The sequence below is a fragment of the Myotis lucifugus genome, unplaced genomic scaffold, assembly GCF_000147115.1.
Source record: "Myotis lucifugus unplaced genomic scaffold, Myoluc2.0 scaffold_592, whole genome shotgun sequence".
Classification (NCBI taxonomy): Eukaryota; Metazoa; Chordata; class Mammalia; order Chiroptera; family Vespertilionidae; genus Myotis; species Myotis lucifugus.
The window spans coordinates 27,464-53,971 of NW_005871640.1; the positions used below are offsets into that span (position 1 = coordinate 27,464).

General features: G+C 50.7%; 1 protein-coding gene across 1 annotated transcript in view; it reads right to left on the bottom strand.

Moving 5' to 3' along the window:
- Nucleotides 1-25,946, bottom strand: part of LOC102430691 (cGMP-specific 3',5'-cyclic phosphodiesterase) — a 51,948-nt gene extending 26,002 nt beyond the window's left edge. Inside the window, exons 1-6 of the mRNA XM_006104700.2 lie at nt 25,857-25,946; nt 25,466-25,555; nt 9,991-10,062; nt 8,061-8,150; nt 4,932-5,069; nt 1,836-1,903 (exon numbers count right to left, since the gene is read on the bottom strand). Of these exons, the coding sequence (XP_006104762.1) occupies nt 1,836-1,903; nt 4,932-5,069; nt 8,061-8,150; nt 9,991-10,062; nt 25,466-25,555; nt 25,857-25,946 (548 nt within the window). The remainder of the gene's footprint in view (nt 1-1,835; nt 1,904-4,931; nt 5,070-8,060; nt 8,151-9,990; nt 10,063-25,465; nt 25,556-25,856) is intronic.
- Nucleotides 25,947-26,508: the final 562 nt, after the last annotated feature.

The window sequence follows — 26,508 nt, forward strand, 5'->3', positions numbered from 1 at the left end:
CCATGCAAATTATCTCCTTTAAGGTAATCATACCCAACTAGCTATCTTTTTAAGGAAATATATTTATATTAAGACTGTTTTGAAATGATTAAAAACATAAATGAAAAGATACCTTTATTTTGCTTACAGAAAGGGAATATGGTATTCACCAGGAACTAATCAAATATATAGTAAGAAAGTAAATATACTATATAGCAGTGGTTCTCAACCTTCCTAATGCCGCGACCCTTTAATACAGTTCCTCATGTTGTGGTGACCCCCAACCATAAAGTTATTTTCATTGCTACTTCATAACTCTAATTTTGCTACTGTTATGACTCGTAATGTAAATATCTGATATGCAGGATGTATTTTCATTGTTACAAATTGAACATAATGAAAGCATAGTGATTGATCACAAAAACAATATGTAATTATATATGTGTTTTCCGATGGTCTTAGGCGACCCCTGTGAAAGGATCATTCGACCCCCAAAGTGGGTGCGACCCACAGGTTGAAAACTGCTGCTGTATAGTAAGACTTAGCTTTTTTTAAAAAAAAAAACATATTCACCAGTAGGGGTCACTATCACACCAAGTCACTGGGCTAGGAATTCAGCTATCACTGCCAGGAATTAGAGGACCTGGCTGAATTAATAATAAAACTCAAAATGCGAATGAAAATAATTACACAAACATGCTGCTGCACAAATTTTCAAAGGCAAATGTAGGTACTTCATAATTTTACACATTTAATACTCCCTATCACACCAATTTCCTAATCCCATAACGTATGTAAAGTCTTAAATAAACATGTTTATATTTGTACCTATATAAATTCATTATTTATGCAAGCCAAAAAGTAAACTAGTCCAATAATTCTGTGTCTTATCTGGAAGCTTTCTAAAATGTTCTTTATAAAAAAGCAACAAAAATGTCACAGCATCCTAAAATCAAAGTGATCTAGATTAGTGCTCGTCTTAAGAATGAGGAACTCCGCCGCTGAACGAGGCAGTCCGGCCTGAAGCCCACGTGTGGGAGGCAGAGATGTTGTTAAGATAATGTCCTATTTCCACGATCAAATGATATAATATCAATAATTTCTGGGAAAATGATTGGAAGGAAATGAATAACAGGTCCCGTGATAATCAGCATTTGCCAGGCCTTCCGGTCGCTGGAGGCTGGCGGACCACACTCTGCAGGAAAGCCCATGGCAAGCCAGCGCCAGCAGCTCGCACGGAGTGCACGGGGCGGTGGGAGCACACAGACAAAACAGGGCCAGGAGCACCACACCCTCCAGCACATCAACACTTTGCTCTTTCTGAGCAACAATTTAAAGGCGAATAAGAATTTAAACATCATAAAAAACATGAAAACCAGTGAGCTCCAATGGACACCTGCTCTGTCTCCAGCCCCAGGGTCGGCACACGACTGTGACTCGGCAGCAGGCTCCCTTCTGCATTGAATCCCCTGCTGACTCGAAATCAGAACAGATTCGCGGAAAACTTTGTCTAGAAACTGTCAAATGTCCAGGGGTCTCCGATATGCAGTGAAAACTCTAATTGAAATAGAGCCCTGGGGGGCCCTCCATGAGCCAGCTCCCAGGACACACGGTGCCCACGCCTGTGCTCATTGGGACCGTTCACTCTGTGAAAGAATTCCTAGCTGGAGTACACACAACACAACACAACACAAACCCTGGGACTTTATAACATCCAACAGCACAGTATTTTCACAAACCAAATTATTTGCGGGGAACATAAAAGTCAACAGCATCTGCGTCTGAAATTAACTGGGTCACGGAACGACGCTGTAGCCTGTTTCGCAGGCTGGTGAATCCAGGCGGAGTTCTTTTACCTTGTCACAGTGTCGGATGATCGCTCCAGCTCCTCACACTCCATGTGGAACACGCTGGAAAAGGAATCCTGGAAACAGAGGGACAAGGCCGGAGTAAGTGTGACGAGGCTGTACCAGGCGTCCGCGCAGACACGGGCCTGAGGAATGACCGCGCTGGTGTTTGTTACGTCTGTCTACTTACTCTCCGAGGGAACTGGACCGAGCGCTCACGTCACCGCATCAGGCTACTAAAGCCATGTTCCTACAGCTTCTGATCGCCACTGCCTAGAATGCTTCTTTGAGCACTCTTTTTTCTCTACCAGGTGTTAATAAATGTCAGCTTCGAAATTTCTCTATATTTCTTCAAAACCCTCCAGTTCCTGCCTTCATGCAGACATCGATTGCTGCTGCTAGATCCCAGGAGAGGAATGGCTTTTTAGAAACACATCCCATGCAGTCATATTCTGTGAGAGCCAAACAATTGGGCAGGTTTGAGCAACAGAGAGAAACGTTTTTGAAGTTACACTGAAAAGCAGGTACATATCTGCAGCCGAGCTATACTCGCGGCTGAATAAAGAATCGGAAGGAAGCAGGACTAAAACACTGATGTGAGCGTGACGCGGGGACAGGAGAGAGGAGCACGCGTGTGTTTCTTTTCTTGCTCACATTTTGATTTTGGCTCACGCTGTTGAAATACTTTTCATCGGTAACTAACTGCAACATAAATCAAGTCACTTAATTCCCTATCTAAACCCAACAACCGAAGTTGTTAAAAGTGAGCAAAGTGGCCCTGACCGGTTTGGCTCAGTGGATAGAGCTTCGGCCTGCGGACTGAAGGGTCCCAGGTTCGATTCCGGTCAAGGGCATGTACCTTGCCTGCAGGCACATCCCCAGTAGGGGGTGTGCAGGAGGCAGCTGATCGATGTTTCTCTCTCATCGATGTTTCTAACTCTCTATCCCTCTCCCTTCCTCTCTGTAAAAAATCAATAAAAAATATAGTGTTTAAAAAAAAAAGTGAGCAAAGTGCATCAGCGGGCCTGTGGGTAGGCTTTATTCAAAGCACCAGTGAGCCGAGGCAGACGCTGCCATGACAGGGTCAACCGGGGAAGCTGGAGCCGAATGCTAATCACATTTCCAGTGTCTGAAAAAGGGGGCCTCGTGTATAACTTTCCAACAGTAAATCGCAGGGGAAACGTGCTCAGTTGACAGACTGCATTAGTGAGTGCTGACCTGGACTTTAAAACGGTGGCTACTCTCTTATAATCATCTCTACATTACAGGTTTTATAACTGATTAAGCATATGAAGTGGTATCTACGAGAATACCGGTTATCTTACAGCATAGAGAGTTCCTAATTGATATCCTATTAATGAGAATAACACACACACACACACACACACACACACACACACTGATTTGGATAATGTTGGGTCCTACAGTGCAATCTTACTACCTAAAACAATGTAAAGACTTTACATATAAGTATTAAATATATTTTATTCTGCTTTCTCCCAAAAACATGAGCTCAGATATCACACATGGTGGAAGCTGACTGATACAAGTGGTGACCCCACTCTCTTTCCCACTAACCCTCCAATAAGGAGCCTATTGCCAGGGTCTAAAGGGAAAAGAAGAGGAACAAGGACATCAAACAGAAGTCTCCTGGCAGCAGTGGTTCACAGGCTGAGAAGGGAAAGACACTGCAGAAAGGAAAACTGCCTTCGGCCAGGGGCCCCGATTCTAACAGCAAGCGCGGCTGGCCCATCGAGAGGCAACCAGCCCCCTACGAGAACCACCTCTCACACACATCTCTTTCTTATTTTTAAAATATATTTTTTATTGATGTCAGAGAGGAAAGGAGAGAGAGAGAGAGAGAGAGAGAGAGAGAGAGAGAGAGAGAGAGAGAGAGAAACATCAAGGAGGAGAGAGAATCATGGATCGGCTGCCTCCTGCACGCCCCACACCGGGGGTCGAACCCGCAACCCAGGCATGCCCCACACTGGGAATTGAACCGTGACCTCCTGGTTCCTAGGCCGATGCTCAACCACTGAGCCACGCCAGCTGGGCCACACATCTCTTTCTTGCTTTTTCTTTTTTTAATCCTCACCCGAGGATATTTTCCCATTGATTTTTTAGGCAGAGTGGAAGAGAGAGGAAAAGACAGAGAGAAACATCGATGTGAGAGAAACACATCGATGGGTTGCCTCCTGCATGAGCCCTGACCAGGGCCCGGGCCAGGGAGAAGCCTGCAACCAAGGTGCATGCCCTTGACCAGAATCAAACCCAGGACCCTTCAGTCCGTAGGCCGAAGCTCTATCCACTGAGCCAAATAGGCCAGGGCCCATCCCTTTCTTTACGTTACAGATCGGTGGATTGAAATTTACCACTCAGAACTGTTTGGTGGCTTCCCATTGCTGGTAAAGGATTGGAGACCCACAGGCAGCTTTAATAATGCAGCCTCTATTGGGCCATCCCTTTGTTTTTTAAAGTATTTCCGGCAAAAGATAACATGGCCCTAGCCGGTTTGGCTCAGTAGATAGAGCATTGGCCTGTGGGCTGAAGGGTCCCGGGTTCGATTCCTGTCAAGGGCACATGCCTGGATTGCGGGCTATCCCCAGAAGGGGGTGTGCAAGAAGGAGTCGATCCATGATTCTCTCTCATCATTGATGTTTCTATCTCTCTCTCCCTCTCCCTTCCTCTCTGAAATCAATAAAAAAATAAGTAAATAAATAAGATGAGAAACCTATTTAAAAAAGAAAAGAAAATGTGCTACCCAACCCGTTCAGAATGGGGATCTCCCTGCTCCTAGCAGCCGTGGCACTGCTCTTCCAACCATGGGAGGTCAGCACTAACGACAATGCGTTTCCCCATCGAGGCCATGGAGCCGCTGACCACAGCAGCATAGGACACGCCCAGGGTGACCGCTTTGAGGAGGGACACTGAGGCACCCTCTCCCCACCCCTACCTGTCTTCAACCAGGACAGGTCTACTATCATCAGCTTTGCATGACCAGGGTTTAGGAGAGGGTTCGAGGCTAACATGGGGTTTACAAGCAGTGGCCCCAGGAATCTCCGTGTCTGTCTTTCTAACAAGAAAAAAGCCATACTCTGTACTCACGGAGCAGTCTCCATCCACGATGAAGATGGTGCACTTCTGCACCTGCATGAAGGAGATAATCGTGGCAGCGATCTTCTTCAGAATGACCTCCAAGGATTGCTGCTCTTCAAAAATCAGGCTGGCCAGGTCAAGCAGCACCTGACAAAAAGACACCACAAGCTTCATATTTAGTAACTAGAGGCCCGGTGCACCAATTCGTGCACCAGTGGGGTCCCTCAGCCTGGCTTGCAGGATTGGGCTGAAACCGGCTCTCTGACATCCCCTAAGGGGTCCTGGAGTGCGAGAGGGTGCAGGCCAAGCCAACACACCCCACTGGTGCATGATCGGGGTCAGGGAGGGATATGGGAGGTTGGAGAGCTGGGGAGGGACTGTGGGAGGGCTCCAGGGCATATCTGACCCCTCTCGCTCAGTCCCAATTGGCCAGACCCCAGCAGCAAGCTAACCTACCGGTCAGAGCGTCTGTCCCCCAGTGGCCAGTGCACGTCATAGTGAGCACTTGAGCGACCTTAGTATATCATTAGCATATTATGCTTTGATTGGTTGAATGGACGACTGGACTACCAGACACTTAGCGTATTAGACTTTTACTATATAGGATTGCTTGTGACCACTAAAGCAATATAATGATATATATGAGCTATACGTTGTTTATATATATTTAATCTAACATGTTACAAGCAAGTTTGCATTCTGCTTACTAACAATTGTTATTACAGTTAGTACAGTGGTCCTATCATAGACTCTGAATCCAGCCAGAGTCATTAGAGTTTAATTCCGACTTCCCTTCCTGCCAGCTTTGTGATTTAGGGGAAATTTCTTGAAAATGGGGATAACAGTAGTACCAAAATCATAGGAATGCCGGAAGAACTAAATAAGTTAACATTCATAAGGCATTTTGAACAGCATATGACACTTAAAACACGTTGTTCATAAATAATAAATGTGTATTAATGTTTATCGACATTTTCACAGGACATATTAAATACTGTCCAAAGTAAATAAAGCATTAGTTCTTTTTGTGATTTTCCTGGTAATTTCTCTTTCCTTTGAATTCCACAGAATTTCTTCCAATGTCACAAAGAATGTGTGTGATGAGGGGGTAGAAAGTGTACATATTACAAAAAAATTATTGGAGGTGATACTGTCCTAGCCCAGGCCTGAAAGATGAGTAGAAATCATTGAGGTGAAGTGGGGGAAGGGGACTATTTCAGTCAAAAAGAACTGAATTGAGAAAAAGCAGCGCACTATACTGCTAGCTTCGATCAAGTTTCATGTGCATATGGAGTGTAAAGAGGAGAGCTGGGCAGATGAGGTTGGAGAGTGAAACAGAGAAACAACCCGAAACCCTGTATATCTCTTGAAGCAGTTGGATGGCGACAGTTTGCAGAAAGGAAGTGACAGGGTCACAGTTGTGCTCGTGAACACGCGGTCTGGGTGAATGGATGACAAGCAGAGAGCATGGGAACAGTTACGGAGATACCGCAGTTGAAGGCAATGGAAGGTCCAATGTCTTATTTTTTAAAAAATATATTTTATTGATTCTTTACAGAGAGGAAGGGAGAAGGATAGAGAGTTAGAAACATCGATGAGAGAGAAACATCGATCAGCTGCCTCCTGCACACTCCCCACTGGGTATGTGCCTGCAACTAAGGTACATGCCCTTGACCAGAATCGAACCTGGGACCCCTGAGTCCGCAGGCCAACGCTCTATCCACTGAGCCAAACTGGTTAGGGCGGTCCAATGTCTTATTAATACAAGTTCAAAAGAGAAAAAATAGAGAGCAGGGGAGAAGAGTCATCAAAGAAATAATGAAAAAGAATCACATAAAACGGAAGGGTATGAGCCTCCAGGCTGAAAGGGATGACCAGGTATCAGCATGATAAATTAAAAGGGAAAAGAAAAAGTCATATTGTGAAATTAAGTTACCAAAGCAAAGATAAAGAAATAATCCAAAAAGCTTACAGACATTTAAAAAAATCTACACAGAACCAAGAATCAGAACAACATGGATACTAGTTAGAAGACAAAGCACTACCTTTAAAATCTGAGGAACTGATTTTTTTTTCATTTGAGAATTTTGTACCCAGCAAAACTTGCCAGGATGGTACAATAGACATTTTCATACATGCCAGGATTCAGAAAGCTTCCTTCACCACTCCCCTCCTCATAGAGCTACTTGAGAATGTGCAGCAATACAACAAGGGGATGCGCTGAGAGAGGAGTTGTGGGATCCATGGCTGCAGATGAGCCTTAAGCCGTGAAGGGCAGTTCTATGCTGACACCTGGGCAGCAGTCATGGGGTGACACAGTTTGGCTTGAAAGAGGCAAGAGGGAGAACATCAACTTGGAGATCTCCGAGAAAAAGAACTCCACAGAATTCCTAAATAATGGAGAGTCGCGGTGTGGGAGGACCAACAGCATGAGATGACACCAGAGCAAACAGTTCAAGGGAAAAAGAGTGGAATTCAGAAACATCCAGAAAAACTAACATGAACAACATTCTCATAGCCCTGGCACTTCTGAACACCTTGTTTGAAATTGCAACTTTAGAATTAACCTAGAGGTAAAAAACAAAAAAACAAACAAAACAACAATCAAAAACCCACACAGTTAATCATGGTTGTAGACAATATATATGTCATCCATGTGGGCGACATAAAAGAAAAAGTCCAGATGGGAAAACAGAGGTGAGGAGTAGTTGGGAAGGAGAGATGAGAGATGCTGAGGTCCTGGTCTTATGAAGCATGGAATCAAGAGATGACATCTCTTGTCGATGGAGCAAGAACTGAAAGCTTTATTTAACATGACAAAGGCAACCCACCCCATAACTCAAAACAGTGACCGATGATACTGGTCCGCTAAGGGTCATGCAAGCAAAGGGTGGTGAAAGCCAAATAAGCCCTCCCCTGTTCATTAGTGAACACTGCCCAACGGTTATGAACTTGGGAAGAAGGAAGCAGAATTAACTATTAGAAGGAACAACCGTCATATTTAGAAACTGAATCTGTGCTATTTGCATTTTCAGTCGTGCACAGAGATTGGCTAAAAATCACACGCATATATTAGATAAACATTTTAACACATTTAAAGAAGAATCTCTGAGCTCTTTCTCTAGGCCCCGGACTTGCCTGATTCCTCTTGTTCTCCAGCAGCGATGTCTCGTAGAGTTGTGCGTTGTGAAGAACAATCCCACAAAATGCCAAGTACGCGGCGAAGTCCTAGAAAACGGGTCAGACAACACCAAGTGAGAATTGTCTCTACAACTGTCTGGGTCTGTTGCCGGAAACACAAAGGGCATCCAACGTTAGGTAGAGTTGAATAAATACGGGAGAGCCCGAAGGAGAGATGTTTATTCTACATAAAATCAGGAAATGAGGCAGAGTGGGTGTGAGCGAAGTGGCACCCCCTAGTGGGTGACCAGCACCGACACAGCCTCCTATGTTGTAAGTTCGGTAGACATGAACAAGGAGAGAGAGAGTGGTATGGAGACCTGGTCTCTTTATTAGAAATGGGAACCTGCTCTTATGCAAAAACTCGTGTGGCCTCTGAATGTCGGTAAGACTCGAATCCATGCCGAGGAGATGCAAATGGCTTATAACTTCTTTCGGGGCAAATAAAGCTCACGTGCTCCTTAGGAGAAGACGGGCAATTACACTTCCCTCTAAAGTTGCAGATATTAGTTGAATTGTGTTCCTTTTAACAGGTAACTATTGTCCTCAATATACTATACTTAGGTGGTGTGCTCACACTTACATTGCTTGTTGGTTAAAATAGATCTTTACCTGGCACGCTGGACCCACAATCGTGGATTCATTTTGCCAAGTGGTGATACGGCCTAAGGATCCCGGCCTTTCTAGAGGGGTTCACATTTCATGAACTATAAACAGATAATGGCACAGAAAGCTGCCTAGAGCCATGCGTCCACCACTCACGCTCAGGAGGCATTCACAGACAGGAGAGTGGATGCCCAGGACCCTGACTTTACAGGCACTTGCTTTGTTCTGGAGCAATTTAGACACAGAGACCGAGACCAGGGCCAACACAGCCCCAGCGTGGAGACAGAAGTCTTGTCTCCCAAAGCGCCTAACTTTCAGGGAGTGACGGAAACAGCACTGGGCTTGAGTAGGAGGAATTGGGGGGCGGGGGGCGAGGATGGAGGGCGCCCTGGCACACGTGTAATGCCTCTTCAGGAAGAGGGATAGCAAACCCGCCAGTAGATGCAGCCATGACCAGGCGTGTGGGCTGCGGTCCTGAGCGGAAGCAGATGGTGTGTGGCCTGTCACAGGACAATGCCGACGGCCCGCTTTCCGGAGCTGGTTCGCACACTCAGCCTGAATGCACGCCTCGGTGCCCTGCGTCCATGTGCCCAGCTTAGAGGACATTGTGATTGGGCTTCACAGGGGGCAGGTCCAACGCCCAGCTGACCTGTGGTGCTGGCCTTGGAGCACGGCTCCAGGGGGTTTACTCGAGGCTGAATTTCTTTTTTTCCTTTTAAATTGATTTTTATTGATTTCAGAGAGGAAGGGAGAGGGACAGAGAGATAGAAACATCAATGATGAGAGAGAATCACTGATTGGCTGCCTCCTGCACGCCCCCTACTGGGGATTAAGCCCGCAACCTGAGCATGTGCCCTTAACCAGAATCAAACCTGAGACCCTTCAGTCCACAGGCCAACACTCCATCCACTGAGCCAAACCAGCCAGGGCAAGGCTGAATTTCTTAATAGCAGTGATGAAAGGTAGTGAGCAAACTGAAAGTCCATATCACCCTCTGTATGGCCCCAATGTGTGTGCACACGCGCATGCACACACACACACACACACACACACACTCACACACGCACACATACACGCCGTGGGGGAGGCGTGGCCACACAGAGTGGAGCTAAGTGGATGGCACAGGTTCCCCTGCTGGTCACTGTGTCTGCCACAGGAGGCAACCGGACCATTTCAGATCACGTTAACCCACAGGGTGCTTAGTGACAGGCAGTGTCAGCAGCAGCTCCTCTGCAAGTCTGTCCACCCTGAGGAGACATCACACCAGACGCGCGCTCTGTACCTTCTCATCTTTCTCAGTGAATGTCCCGCCGTTTCCCGACTTCTTGTTGATGGCCTGGGCGACGCCGACAACCTGGTGTAAGGAGAGAGAAGTGTCCAAAATGATTGGTATGAATGCACCGGTGTGTTCGCAGCAGAATTTCTGCACGTGCTTTAAAACAGCAAACAAAACCAGGCTGCCAACCCGAGACAAAGCCCCAGCAGCTGCGCGAGCTCTGCAGCATCTACTGCAGTCTTTCTCTCTGATAAGAGTTTGAAAGTTTTTAACTCCCTGGGTCCCAAACGACACCTGACTTTGTGACATCACCTGGCATTGTGTTCTAGGCAGTGAAGGCGAGGGCGGAACTAGAGAGATGGCAGATGCCATAATGGTGACATTCCAGTCAGTGTGAGGCTCGGGAGGAAGTCCCACCCACCCCCTTCACCACCCTGTTTTACAGACCAGCTAACAGGAAGCGAGGGGCCGACGTGGCCCACGCAGGCTTTCCACCTCTCTTCCAAACCCTAGGCCAGTGACGGCGAACCTTTTGAGCTCGGCGTGTCAGCATTTTGAAAAACCCTAACTTAACTCTGGTGCCGTGTCACATATAGAAATGTTTTGATATTTGCAACCATAGTAAAACAAAGATTTATATTTTTGATATTTATTTTATATATTTAAATGCCCTTTAACAGAGAAAAATCAACCCAAAAAATGAGTTCACGTGTCACCTCTGACACGTGTGTCGTAGATTCGCCATCACTGCCCTAGGCAGTCATCAAGTTACAGACATATTCACGCCGTAGGCAAACAACAGCCCCAGACACGGCCTCATCCTAATCCCTGGAGCCTGGGAAGAGGTCACCTTACATGGCAAAAGGGACTCTGCAGATGCGATTAAGTTATAGATCACCCGAGTCATGTCGGGGGTGAGGGGCCCAGTGTTGGAGCAGGAGGCAGGATAGCTGGTCAGAGATGGGAAGATCTGGGCTGCAGGTCTGATGGTGGAGGAAGAGCCACAAGCCACGGGATGTGGGCAGCCTGCAGGCAAGAGAAGGATTCCTCCCGGACTCCGCACAGGAGCACAGCCCACCCACACCGATGTTAGCCCAGGGAGAACCAGTCTGCGCTCTGGCCTCCAAATCATACCATGGCACATTTGTGTTGATTTAAGGCACTACCTTCCCGGTAGACTTCTACAGCAGCAGTGGCACTCAGATGGCCATTAGAGTTGCTCTCACAATCCTCTTCCCCTCTCACTCCTCCACATCCCATACTGCATCTGCTTCACCAGAGAAACCTCATTCTCTTCCAAGCCTGACATCTCACTGCTGATGGTTTTCCTGCCGTTAGTCCATCTCTGACACTAGGCCAGGCCTATCTTCCTGCGACACTGCTTTGGGCATACAAGTTATCCCATCACTCAGCTGTTTTAATGCTCCACCCATCCATCCATCCATCCACTCATCCATCCACTCATCTACCCACTCACTCATTCATCCATCCATCCATCCATCCATCCATCCATCCATCCAGGATAAAAATCGCAGATGGATTCCACACCCTCAATGTGCACTGAGATCGCTTACATGGCCTTTGAGTTAGAATCCTGCGACCTTTGTTCATGGGGTTCTTTGAACTATGACCTTCCTCTCTCTTGACAGAGGCTGAGTTTCCAAAGAGCGGTCCACAGACCCGCCCCCGCCCCGAGTTCTGTGTGGCAGTCATAATGCCAGACGTCTGACAGCCAGGCCTTCCGGTCTTGCACCTCATCTTCTCACACACCCTGAGTCTCCAACTAGCTTGTTTCCCGAGGACATGATGTAGGTCTTGCCCCTCAAAGTGGCCTGGGGCCTGCGCTGTCCTGACACCCTCCGTGCCAGTCGGTTGTTGTAGATGACGAGGGAGAAGTGTCCGAGGGACCACAATTTTCAGGCTGATGTACTTACTGGACAACCCACATTTGAATAAGAGTTAATAAATCTGCCCACTTTCCCTCTGCCTTTGGCTTGATATTAAGAGATCTGCCCGAACCCAAGGCCTTACATGGCAGTGATAAGTCTGTGCTCTTAATCAGCCTTTAGTGATGAAGTTAACACAGCCCAGAGGGACTTGGGGAGAATGGAAAAGAAAAGCTTGTGTTTATTTCAGTTTTTAATTTAAAAAATATAGAAAATCACAGAGAACAAGATGGTAAACACCATGTCATTGTCAACTAGAACAAGGATAATGAGGGCTGTGTTCAAACTTAGCTGTGACCTGGTCAGGGTGGCTCAGTTGGCTGGGCATCCTCCCATAAACCAAGAGGTAGCTGGTTTAAGTCCCCCATGGGGCACATGCCCAGTAGGGGGTGTGCAGGAGGCAGCCAATGGCTGTTTCTCTCTTTCCCTCTCCCTTCCTCTCTCTCTAAAATCAATTGAAAAGACATATTTAGAAATTTCAGCTTGCAGGTCCCACCCCGGTGGGTCTGACTCAGTAGGTCTGGGTTGGGGCCTGAGAATTTGTTTCACTAAAAGTTCTCAAGTGCCGAGGTCTAGGGACAAAAACCACTTTTAGAACCACTGATAATAGAACTACAAAGTCTTAATACTTCGTGGTTTCTTTTCTTTTAAGTTACATTAAGATAAAACTATCCCAGTAGGCGTGGCTAGTGGTTGAGCATTGACCTATGAATCAGGAGGTCATGGTTCAATTCCCAGTCAGGGCACATGCATGGGTTGCTCGCTCCATCCCCAGTGTGGGCCGTGCAGGAGGCAGCCAATCAATGACTCTCATCATTGATGTTTCTATCTCTCTCTGACTCTTCCTTCCTCTCTGAAATTAATATATATACATATATATATATATATATATATATATATATCCAGTCCCATTGTACTCTCTACCAAATTTTGGTCATGTGACCCCCAGATATCTGCATCACTGGCAGGCTCTTGCTGTTACGAACCATCTCCAGTGACCATCTGCACATGGGTCTCCTGGGCACAAGGAGAGCCCTCCTTCGATGCCATCTTCAGAGGCCGACAGAAACGTAGACCTTCCCAGCCATGCCCGAGAGCTCCTGCCAACCTCACAGCCTGACCAGCCCCCTGCATCCTCAGGCTTTTAAATCTCGGCCAGTCTGCTGGGCACAAACTGCGTCTCATTGTCGCTTTCATCTACATTTTCTGGATTACCAGAGAGAAGGCACAGCTTTTGCATTTTTATTAGCTGCATCCATTTGCCTGTTCTGTGCTGCCTCTGTGCACCTTTGCCAGTTTTGACCTTTTGGTTGTTGTTTTGGGTTGTTGGGCTTTTATTAATAACCTAGAGGCCTGGTGCACAAAATTCATGTATGGGGGGGTTCCTCAGCTCAGCCTGCACCCTCTCCAATCCGGGACCCCTTTCACAATATGGAACCACTGGCTCCTAACTGGTCACCTGCCAGCTTGATGGCCCTAACTGCTCTCCCCTGCTGGCCTGATCCCCCTAACTGCTCTCCCCTGCTGGCCTGATCCCCCTAACTGCTCTCCCCTGCTGGCCTGATCCCCCTAACTGCTCTCCCCTGCTGGCCTGATCCCACTAACTGCCTATCTGCTCTCCCCTCCTGGCCTGATTCCCCTAACTGCCTATCTGCTCTCCCCTCCTGGCCTGATTCCTCTAACTGCTTATCTGCTCTCCCTTCCTCTCCGTGCCCTTCAAACCCCCAGCACAGGCATGCTGAGAGTTCTCCGCTGTGGCCCCACCCCCGTCCTGATTGGTAGTGACATTACGGCGTCCCTGGAGAATTTGCATATTCCTCTATTATTAGTATAGATTTAAGAATTGAGGTTTGCCATTTCTTTAAATGGCTGCTAAGGCCCCTGTCTGTTGTGGTCCACTTTGTCCACCTGTATGTATAAGCAGTACACCACCTGTCTCCATCTTCCGAGTGTCTTTATGGGTGTGGTGGGCGGGGGACCAGGCAAGTGCGAGAACAGGACTGGCTGCTTTGGGCTTCCTCACATGCCTGGGGCAGGGAAAGGCCCCAGTGGACGAGAAGCAAGTCGCAAACACAAGCAGCAGGGCCCCGAGGGTAACCAGTGTCGGACATACTTGACCGAGGGCCAGTGCCGCTAACAGAGTTGATGACTCTATTCCCAGCCGACATAGGCAAGAGTCAGAACTCGGAAAAGTTTGCCATTTCAGGAAGTGAAGGGAGGCCTGGTACAGGGCAGGCTCTTGGCATCTGCTCATTCACTTAACCTTTAGAGCAACACCTTCAGCTGGGCATTACCCTTTCCATGTTACCACGGGGGCAGCCGGAGCTCAGGAAAGTTAAGTGGGTCACCCCAACATGGCAGCCGACCTCTCCAGTCTGATTCTAAAGCCTGCGTCCTTTTCTTTTTTCTTTTTTTTTAATATGTTTTCATTGATTTCAGGGAGAGAAAGGGAGAAGGAGAGAGATAGAAACGTCAATGATGAGAGAGAATCATTGACCGGCTGCCTCCTGCACGCCCCTACTGAGGATCAACCTGGGCCTGTGCCCTGACTCGGAATCAACAGTGATCTCCTGGTTCATGGGTCGATGTTCAACCACTGAGCCACGCCGGCTGGGAAAAAGCCAGCGTTCTTTCTGCTCCCGCCCTGGGCCCGGGGCAAAGTGCGAGCAGGCCCGCTGTGGGCATGGGCTCTGAAGCGCCATTCTGCAACGGAACCGCTCAGCCCGGGGTCCCCAGTGCAGCCGGGGCTGTCTCCCCACCCCCCACCCCCACCTCCACACACATGCTCATATGGTTAATGCATATTTCCACCCGAGGCAATGGAACAATTTCAGCATGAGAACTTTGAGAAACAAAGATGAATCCAGAGTGGCCGCTAGACGTGCTGTTTTCTTTGACTGCGATTATAAATCTCATGACACATTCTTACAGCCAAGAATCACTCATGCAACATAAAAAAAGTCCTACATTTCAGGGAGGAACAGATAATAATGCCTTTTCAAAAGCCAGTAGGATCTTGCAGAAAAAGCTGGAGGGACGGATGGTGATCGAAGTCAGAATAGCGGGGGCTGACTGGGGTGAGGGTGAGGGTCTGTGTTCTAGCTCTTGACTGGGCTGTCAGTTACACAGATATAAACACGTTTGTCGAAACACATCAAATTGTACATGCAGGTCTGTGTCTTTTACTGTATGTAAATTTTAGTCGGTTTTCAAAACAGGATTTAAAAGTGAAAAGTGAACTTGCAGTTGCTGGCGGTCCGTGCGCCAGTGCCCGCTGCCGCGGTGACGGTGGCGCAGGAGGAGGTGTGACCGTCTGCTGGGTGCCATGAGCAGGATTGATGTCCCTAGATGGGGCGGGACAAACCCAGCCCCGGACCAGCAGCCTCCCTGCCCTCGGAACGCCCTGGGGGAGTGGTCCACCCAGCTGGCTACGTCCAGGGAACGCTTGGCACAACTCTCCATCCTACTGTTTATTCTTGTCCCTTCACTCACAAAAACCCCTCTCCCCTGCCAAGTCCTAGCGTCTCTGCCACCTCACCCGGCACAGGCACTGCGGCTCCAGCTCCTTAGTCAGCGTGCCTGCCCCTGGGACACGGAGATTCGGCTCTGAGGCAGAGCAGCCCGTGGCCACTGTGAGACTCCCGCCAGGTGCCCTTTATTTTTAAAAAATATATTTTTATTGATTTCAGAGAGAAAGGAGTCCTCCATGATGAGAGAGAATCATTGATTGGACTCCTGCACACCCCCACACTGGGATGGAGCCCGCAATCCAGGCACGTACCCTGACCAGGAATCAAACCGTGACCTCCTGGTTCATAGGTCGACGCTCAACCACGGAGCCACACCGGCTGGCTCCCCAGGTGCCCTTTAAAATCTGCCGGAGACACTCAGGTTACAGGTTACATAGCAGAGAGCCTTGTGTCCCACGGGGGCACGTCCAGGCTTAGGCGGGGTCAACTTCCCATTTCCCTTTTGGCTGGGCCCTGGGCGACACGCTGAGAGAGCCATCGCGCACCCTCTGAACCTTGCGGGTGAGTCTCGGCGGCGGCCACTGGCACCTCCCTGCCTCCGAGCCAGCCTGGGGGTTTGTGCTTCACGTGGAAACTGCCAGCAAGTCCCGGAAGGCGCCGGGAGCAGAGGGACTTGCTCCGGGTCCTGCTCCTCAGCCAGCGCACAGGCAGCCATGTGCTTCCTGACACACAGTCAGACTCTTTCCTTCACAGTCTGTCTCTGCTCAATTAGGAACACAGTCGAAACAACAAACACATTTGCCTGCGCAGTATGTGTGCACATACTGTACCCTGCACCAGGGTGCTCCCAGCTCCGCCGCGGCCCCTCCACACGCCACGCTGCCAAGAACGACTCGGAGCCTCGAGCTGTTCCGTAGCTGAGATTTGTTTTCAGGGCGTTGTCCGTGCTCTGCCAGGAGCTGGCGGCTGAAGCGCGGGCTCTCCCGGGCACCGCTGTTGGACTTGGACTCTGTTACACCAGAATCCAGTCTGTTCCAGCTCAGCCTGCCCCAGTGACAGGTCCGCATCTCTCCAGCAGGGGGCGATGCTGTGCTGGCGACATCCGGAATTACAGGGTAAAGAGGGCGTCCCGCAGGTGCTCCCGACCCACACCGATGGGAAACAACACAGCGCGAGTGGAAAAAGCAAGTTCCATGCATCAAACCCCAATGAGGCTGTGTCTCACTTATATTATTATTTTATACTAGAGGCCCGGTGCATGAAAATTCATGCACTTGGGGGGGGGGGGGCTCAGCCCAGTCTGTGCCCTCTCACAGTCCAGGACCCCTCGAGGGATGTCCACCTGCTGGTTTAGGCCTGCTCCCCAGGGAATCAGGCCTAAGCCGGCAGTTGGACAACCTTAGTGCTGCCGCGGAGATGGAAGAGGCTCCCACCACCACAGCTGCACTCGAAGCTGTGAGCCCAGCTTCTGGCTGCGCAGAGCTCCCCATGTGGGAGTGCACTGACCACCAGGGGGCAGCTCCTGCATTGAGCGTCGGCCCCCTGGTGCTCAGTGCACATCACTGCGACCGGTCGTTCTGCTGTTAGGGTCCATTTGCATATGACCCTTTTATTAGAGAGGACTGCTTTCAGGTGTCCAGCATAGCGGTTAAATAATCATATGCTTTACAAAGTGCCCACCTGCCCCCATAGTCATCCCAAGGTTACTGACTATATGTCCCACCCTGTACTTCACATCCCGGGACACCCTGTAACTGCCCATCTGTTAGGGGTGCTCAGCCTGAGATGCTGCAGACACGCCCAGGCTGGGGGCCCTGACCAAGTGAGTCTGAGGAGGAGGGACAGGACACGTGTGAGTGGCATTTAAAGCCAGGCGAGTAGGCGACATCGCTACAGGAGGGGATGTTGTCAGAGCAGACACGGGTCCAGGCTGGAACCCCGCCCCGTGTACGGTGCGGCCCCAGTCGAGGACCCGGGCAGGCCGTCGGGGAGCAGGACGCTGAGTGGCCTGAGGTCCTGGACGGCAAGGGAACACATCCGTCTGGAGGAAGACTGACCAACAATGTCACCTGCCACTGAGAGGCGAGCAGACAAGGCCTGAGGAGGATCGCAGCCTTGCCCACAGCATCATGGGTCCTCGCCCAGAGTGGTTTCCATAGGGCAGGGGTTGGGGGGCTGGGTGGCGGGGATGGCAATGCCCCCTGACCAGGGCGGGGCCCTGTGGTCAGCAGACACAGTGGCCCCGGAGGGAGGGGCAGCCAGTGGGCTGTCTCAGAGGGAGCCTGGCAGCCTGGTGTGTGCCCAGGAGCCCGCGGGCACGGAGGCATTCTGATGAGCGGGGCGTGGGGTCTCTCCTGAAACCCTTCTGAGGGCTTTGTTCCCACGGAACTGACAGGCAAGCATCGGCTGAAAGCGGGTGGGGAGGCCGCACGGAGCCCGAGGAGAGAGGAGAGAGGATTAGCCATGAGCCACGGGTCCATAAAAGGAGCTAATTGTTTGCTCCCCATAAAACAGTTCCCTCCACTGCATGTTTTATTTTAGGGCCTCTCACACTCTCTCCGGTTACGGCCCATCTAAACAACGGGGATGGATCCTGGATTCTTCCTGCTACAATTCCTGCCTCAGGTCAGCCCTCACCGTCTCACACGGAGCAGCAAACCCACTCCCGGCCCCTTGGCCTCAGCCGGGGCCAGCCTGCTCGGGAGCACTCACTCATCATGGCCCCCTCCACGGATGAGCACATGGGAAGTGCTGACTATCCACACCCATCAAGTATCAAATGGCAGGCTCTGGGTTAGAATGAAGCAAAGAGAGCTGCTGGTTCTTAAGTTCAAACAACAGCAAATGTCTCCTGGTTTCAGCCCTCCCCGTGCCCAGCAGGAGCGGCTCCCCCTGACGCCTGCCACCTGCACAGGCTCCTGCCGGCCAGCCTCCTGCAGCCTGAACCCTGGAGGACCCCAGGCACTGCCCTCTACACTGCTCCACTGGGAGGAGCAGGACCCCAGCGGGGACGATGAGAAGGATCTGAGGGAGCATTTCCTGTGGGCGGAGAAGCCAGGACTTCCATCCAGGCAAACAGCCACCTCCTGTAGTGCAGCCTTTGTGACACTTGAAGCTCCTTAGTGCCTCAACCATATGCCAGGGCCCTTGGAGCACAGCTCACGCCCCTGCCCCCCCCCCACCTCTGCACACCCTCCTCTCCCTCATCCCCTGACCCTCCCCCTCCCTCACCCCCTCCCCTGTCCCTGTGACACAGGCCGGTTGGCTCAGCACACACACGGACCCATCACCTTTCGGCAAACCCAGCCCATGTTGCCTCGGGTAGTTCATATGATGTTTCCGTCTATGAAAGACTGAAAGAAATTTTACTTGTGTTAGTTTAATCGACAAGCAGAGACCTCCTATGTCATCCAACCAGTTTTCAGGAAAGATGAGTCCACAAAATGTATTTAGTCCTTCCTTCTGGTGGTTTCCGGCTGTCTCCCATGTCCTCCCACCCTCCTCTCCTCAGGGGCGGGGCCTAGAGTCCCTCCAGTGGCTGTGACCTGCATGTGACAGCTGGCTGCTGAGGGTCAGAGCCAGAGGGAAGATGCCTGATCCAGAGACCTGGTCTCCGCAGCCGCTGCTTCCTCCTCGCCTGCTATCCACCAGGTGGTGCGGCCGATGGGGAGGCCCCGTGGAGAGGAGCCACAGCCCTGGAGGAGCCTCTGGGAGGCAGCTTACCTGGAGTCAAGCCCCTGGCCCCTCCTGAGGCGGCAGCCTGGGCAGGGCGGCCTGGCCTGCTGTGCCCTCGGGAATTCACCCACATCCGCAGGGCAATATGTTATGTTGCAGGAGATCACTCACACGGTCCTCATGATCATCAAACGATGCGTAATAATCAGACCTGGGATTCTAAATCCAGGCACTTTTACTTCATTTCACTTCTAGGAAGTGATGCAATAAACAAAAAACATGATTCAAAATTTCTATTAGATCACCACCTCCTTCTCTTTAATGTGATTTAATCCCAGAATATCAATTTCCACTCTATGCTAGAAGAGAAACAAGTGGGGATGTCTAGATGAGGATTTAATACGAAGAAATACAGAGTATGTAAAGCTCTTGACCGTGTGACCTTAACCCTTCATAGACGGACACAGACGTTTGCACATGTATCTATCGAGGGCAGCAATTTCACCCACAGCCACCTGACTCGCTAAGAAAAATGAAAACTGTTCAATCCTGAAAACCCACCCCAGGGTCTGGGTATGCGACTCCAGGGCTGCATTACCCGCAGCAATAGTCCACGCTCCTCTGCAACGGGCCCCAGACCACGGCTCTCGTCCTCGGGGCCTGTGGACAGCTTCTCAGAAGCAAACAAACACGACCCGATCCACGAAAATCCTGTGCATCCAACACGTGCTGCCAGGCTGGCCGGGAGGCAGCGATGGAGGCCACCGTCCCAGTGTGAAGGGAAGCCGCCTCGCCATGCCTCTGAGCATCACAGAGCTGCCTGGGTGGGTGGGTGGAGCTGAGCCTAATGCCACCTGCGTCCCAGCTCTCGGCCCTTCCTCCTCCTCCTGGTCAGGAGGGGGCTGCAGGGGTAACCTGTCAGCGTGGCATTTTCACCTGCGGCTCCTAAGACGAGCTTTACCTGAGGGAGGTGGCAGCTGGCTTCTTTGTAATATACTTGTTTCCGATGAAAAGGGGAGCGTGGAAAAGGGGAAAGCAAAGATCGCGGGCACCGTGACATCCAGAGCAAGCGCAGCTCGGCGAGGACTGAGCTCCAGAAAGGACATCGCGGGGGGAACCATGCCAGGAGCAATTTGTGAGCTTTTAAAACCAGTTCTTCAGGACCAAAACAGAGCCGATCAGCCACCCGCCTGCTGCGGAACCGCTGACTTTTGTGGCATCTCATCAGACTTGTCAGGAAGGAAGACGCACAAAGCCATCAAGTTTATCTGTTCCAAGCTGACGTGTCAAAGGGAGGAGGCCCCATGGCTCTGTGAGCGGGACCACAGGCCAGGGTCCTACCTGAGTCCTCCCAGGCTGCAGGCCCACCAGCCGGGCCCTGTCCTTTCTCCAGCTCCCCGCCCGCAGCCTGGCCTCCGAACTTGCGTGTTGAGTATCAACCTCACTTAACCCGTGTCCTGCTACTGGGTACTGAGCTTTAGTCTTCAGCGCACAAGTTCTACATCCACAAGGAAGGCAGGTTAAAGCAAGGGCCTTCCTTGTCTGTGTTTCCCACACCCTCATTGCCGAGACCAGGAAGCTACACCTCCCGGCGAGTCCGCCATTACATGTCCAAACAGGACAATTCGGGGGGAAATGGGGAGAGTTAACAGTGAGCGTCAGGCACGTCGGCTGCATGTGCTTCTGTGCAAGGCAAACACTTATCTTCTTGCATCACAGCTGGGTACACCTCTGGTTCCATTAACGCTTTATTTTGTGACTTTCATCAGGTATTCAGTCTCTTCGGCTCATTAAAGTATTTATCTTCTAAAAAAGCTCATAAATATCAGCTGATATTTTTTGAAAATTTTTAGTTTTTTTTCCCCCCACAGGAAGATATACACTGAGTGGCCAGATCATTATGACCACCTGAAGTTTGTAGGCAAATTAGCTATAATTTCCCACTGAAGGTGCTAGAGGGCCAGATCATTATAAACGTCTGAATAGCACAACATACCTAAGTATCGCTGCTGATCAAGTTCATCCTATCATGTTGATGGCGTATCCCAATGGAGATGGCTTCTTCCAACAAGACAGTGCGCCATGCCACGGTGATCATATTGTGCAGGAGCGGTTTCAAGAACATGAGGGAGACTTTACCTTGCTTAGGTGGCCCCCATAATCACCAGATCTCAATCCAATGGAGCATTTGTGGGACGAAGTTAAAAGAGCCATCAGGTAGCTGGTTCCACAACCATCAAATTTCACAGAACTGGACAGTGCTATTCATCAGGCATGGTGTCGGATTCCTCGCATCACCTTTCAACATCTTGTGGAGTCAATGCCAAGAAGAATCATCGCAGTATTGAAGGCAAAAGGTGGCCCAACGAAGTACTGATGGGATGGTCATAATAATCTGGCCACTCAGTGTGTGTGTGTATCTACTAATAAAGGCCTATGTGGTCGTGACGCCCTCATACCATCAGGCCCTCACGCCTAACAACCCATCACCAGGAGGTTGCATGTGCAGCGGGCGTGAGTGGGTGGGCAGGACTGAGTCCCGGCGGTGACTTGACCAGGAGGTGCATCGGGGGAGCAGATGGCGGCTGCTGCTGCCACTGCCCAGGGCCGGCCCAAGGCTCAGTCAAGCTGCAGTGGTTGCGAAGCCCAAGGCTCAGGCAGCCTTGCGGCTGGCAGTGGAGCAGCCGAGGCTTGATGGGGGCACCGCCTTCCCACGATTGGCCTGCGGCCTCCCACAGAGTCGTCAGCAGGATGTACTCTGAGGGCTCTTGGACTGTGAGAGGGGGCAGGCTCGGCTGAGGGACTGCCCCCCTCAGTGCACAAATTTTTGTGCACCAGGCCTCAGCACACACTCATATAAATATTTATATAAAGATATAAAGGAAGATGTATATTTATATATATATATACACAAATAATTAGATATTTAGCTAAAATGCTCCTTTATCAAACTGTTCAAACACTTATCATAAATCCTGTTGTATTTGCATCAAGAATTATATCATCACATCTGATGAAATGACATCAAGATGCTAAAATAAAGAAGAGGAGGAGGGAAGAGCCCTGATTCCCGGTTAGATTTCCACTCAGTACCTGGAGCTGACAGTCAGCCAAGGAAAACGGGTGTTTCAGCTCAAAGGCATCCCTGGCTGTTCCTTCTGCAAAGCAATTCAAGGGTGACTTTGCTTTGCAAAAGGATGACTTTGAAATGGAAAACCTGTGATGTCACCAGGACGCCCAGGGGAGGCGGCACCGCAGAACTAGGTGGTCCGAGTGGTGGAAAAAGCCTGCTGTCCCCGCCCCTCTTGACAGAACATAAAGATTTGTCTGGTTATAGAACCACCTGATGGGAGTGACACACATTAACACGGGCCCAGGTGCCCAGGCCCCGAATCCAGCCCGACGTGGGGAGGAAACGGAGGAGAGGCTCCGAAACCCGCCTGCCCTGCCGATCATCTCTCTGTGCTGTGGGCTCGGTGTGGGCCCCTCCGAGCGCCGCCCGGATTCACAGGACAAGGGCGTTTCCATCCCTGGGAACCACGGATCCCCCAGGGACATCACAGAGGATGTGGCTCCCTCCTCCTTCCTCTCCCGTCTGAAAGGAGCCTGTCCCCGTGGTAGCTGCACTGTGAACTCTGAGGGCCAGCAGCACACAGTGGGCCTCCTCCCCCGCCCCCTTTCCAGACCGCCTCTGGGAGGAGCCACGTCAGACACAGAATGATAAGAAACCCTCCTTCCCACCCATGACCCTGGGGTCAGAAGGCCAGGTTCGACCCTCAGCTTTGCCAGTTCTCTCTATATATTTATTCATGTCAGAGAGGAGGGGAGAGGGAGAGAGAGAAACATCAATGAGAGAGAATCATGGATCGGCTGCCTCCTGTGCGCCCCACCCTGGGGATGGAGCCCACAACCCAGGCATGTGTCCTGACCAGGATCGAACCGTGACCTCCTGGTTCATTGGTCGATGCTCAACCACTGAGCGATGCTGGCCAGGCGATGCTCTATGATTTTTTTAAAAAAAATGTCACAGAAGTTGAGGACTGAGATCTGACCTCTAAAATCTACTACCCTGGAGACGATGACATCATGGAAAGAGCGCCTGAAAGTTCTCAGTAGTTGAAATACTTCCCAGGAAGAGGAGACTAGCGAGACCACATCTTTTTCCGGGTCTCAGGAGTTTCCCTGAACTTTCTGTCCCGTGTCAGAGGCAGCTCGGCCTCTCCTGGCCAACACCTACCTGCTCCGTCCCTCAGCCCCTCAGGGACATGCCTGTGCCTGTGCCTGGAGCATCAAGGTCACTAAAGGTGCCTTGACATTTAACTAGAACCGTGCTGGCTTCCTCGGCACAGAGGGACTGGCTCAGAGACAACACCAAACTCACTGGCCCCACGAGGAGGTACGCCAGCGCGGGCGCTTTTCTTTCCAGCTTCCTGTTGGCTCAACGGTAGGCCAGTTCGTCAGGGACAGCGCTGGGTTCCCTGCGACCCCGGTGGCTGGCGGGTCTGCGGCCGGTGACCTCCTCGTACAGTGTGGCCCGTCGTGGTCTGTCTGGAAAGCCCTGGGAGTTCTGCCTCTTTTAAAAATTAGCAGCTACTGTGCATTGGTCACTTCCAGTTGCCAGGAGCTGAGAAGGCCTCTGCATGCATGAAATCTAATCTCCACGACCTTCAGAGCGGGTCCCTGTGGAAGGCCCAGGAGGCAGATGGGGACACGGCAGGGACTGGCCGACTCCATCAAGTTCAATGGTCACTCATCAAGTTCAGTGGTAAAGAACAGGTTTAACCCAAGAGCAAAGCATTTTGGCATCACCCCCAACCCTTACGGTGGCTCCCACTTCGATCTCAAAGCTGAGAGAGAGAGGGGGGAGGACCGAGTTTGCCTGCGTGGCTCCAGGTGAGGTTCAGCCTGGAAGTCACTGGGAGCATCTGCCCAGCGGCCTTGCTCCCGGAGCCAAGTTCCTCTTGTGCAGCAGCAGCTCTTCCCACTGTTTCTCATCACTCTTCCCTCTGGAGAGGCCTTCTCCCGGGACATGAGGACATGGGGACATGGGGACATGGGGACATTGTCTCCAGCTGGGCAGTGGCCGCGGGAGGAGAGCGGGGGCCGCGGGAGGAGAATGGGGGCCAGAAGAGGAGAGCGGGGGCAGAGAGATGTTTAAAAGCTGCGTGTGGAGACCCTCCCTTCTGCAAAGTCATCGAGTCTCCAGGCGGTGACTGATGGCTCCTTATCTCAGGAAATGCTCGGGCCAGTGGGCTGTGGCCACCAGTGACGAGGCAGCTTCTCTTTTGTTCTCCACACCTCAAACAGGACGCGGGGAGGTCGTGGGAGCGGGGTGGGCGGGGGGGGGGTCGACTCCAGGAGGCTGGGGACCCAGCAGGAGGCTCAGGGGAGCTGTGGCCGCCAAGTCTGGGGGCCTGGCTGACCCGCTTCAAGGAGATCTGGGAGGGAGCAGCCGCCTGGGCTGAGAGGGGGTTACAGATCCACGGAAGCAACTTTAAATCAGCCACGGGAATGGCTAGACTTTCACACCTGACAGTGCCCAGTGCTGCCGGGGAAGGGGAGCCGGACACGCAGGCCCCACCGCTGAGCAGACACTGCTTCAGCCACTTCCCCGGAGACGTGCATGTTCCTCACAAAGTGAACATGCCCCCTGGCACAGGGCCTTTTGTTTTTTTAATCCCTCACCCAAGGATCTTTTTCCCATTGATTTGTTTAGAGGGAGTGAAGGGGAGGGAGGATGGGGGGGGGGTGTGGGGGGTAGAGAGAAACATGGATGTGAGAGAGGCACATCAATCGGTCCCCTCCCACATGCACGGGACTGAGCCTGAAAGCGAGGAGGCACACGGTCTAAGGGCTGACACTCTAACCACTGAGCAAAACTGGCCAGGGTGCAATTCCCTTCTTGGACAACATGGGTTCGAGCCACGCAGGTACACACTCACATGTGGATTTTTTTCAATAAACACATTGGGAAAATATTTGGAGACTTGCAACAATTAGAAAATTATTGCAGATTCACATTTTCTGATGATCACTGCAGTTAGATAACCACGTATGAAAGGAACCCTATTCAGCCACTTAAAATATAACGTGAAATAAGCTGATTACAACCACGACCACAGTGATATATCTCGGACAGAATGAAGTCACGAGGGGGGTGGTAGGGGAAGGACATGACCTGTTTGCAATTTATTCCTAAGTCCCAGTGAAATCCCCGTCAGGATTCAATCCTATAACTAAACTCTAAATTGAAAATCTCAAGTGGAACAGGTACGTGCTTTGGCGTTCCCTTGTCACCGTAGGAGTAGTTCACACATGTGCAAAGCAAATCGTTTTCTTCAAAAAGAAAACTGTTTTCAAATGACCTTTTATGAAACGGAACCTGCTCACCTCTTCGCGGTGGTTCTTAATCGGCATACAGAGGATGCTCTGTGTCCGGTAGCCGGTGATCTGGTCAACCTCTGCGTTGAAGCGAGGGTCCTAGGAAGGAAAAGGAAATTCGCTTTAAGGACTGACCTGGTCAGACACTGATTTGATTCTCTCGATGGATAAGGTTAGAGAACTCTAATCGTCAGCTTTCCTTGCTGCTCTGCACGCCGATCTTATTGTCGGAAGAGGCCTCAAATCACGTAAGTTCGTATCATTCTTGACAAAGATAAATCTAAGTCTTTTTGAGATGCTAATGTGTATGAGAACCAAAAAAAAAAAATACAGACTCAAACAACATGTTCAGAAATAAAGGAAATTCAAAATACTAACGGACTTTGGCAGCCTTAGTTACGTCCCGGACATGGGGCGGCTCCGAACCTGCATGAAGCTTGCCCGTCCCATCGCGCTGCCGCATTTTTCTGAGCCACCCCAGGCCCAGCATCGCGGCTCTGAAACCACCGCCCCCCACACGACCTTCCCAACATCGCCTTCACTTCCCGGGTGACGATGGCTTACACGTTTCCTCAGCATCCTGCTCTACTATCTCAGGGGTTCACACGAATTTAAATCTTATCCTTTCTTCCTTTTTTTAATATGTAAAAAAGCCATCTGGCCCTGGCTGGTGTAGTTCAGTGGTGAGAGCATCAGCCTGCAGACTTGAAGGGTCCCAGGTTCGATTCCAGTCCAGGCACATACCTTGGTTGCAGGCTCCTCCCTAGCCCAGCCCTGGTCTGGGCTCCTCCTGCAGAAGGCAACCCATCAATGTGTTTCTCTCACTCGCATCAATGTTTCTCTCTGTCTTTCCCTCTCTCTTCCACTCTCTCTAAAAATTAATGGGAAAATATCCTCGGGTGAGAATTAAAAAAAGAAAAAAAGCCATCTGGCCTCAATCACACTGCAAACAACTCCTTAATCTTTTGAATGATTTTCCCTTTTCATAAAGTACACCACACACGTCCAGTAATCACAAGGGACTCTGGGAGGTGCGACAGGCCTAAATGTTG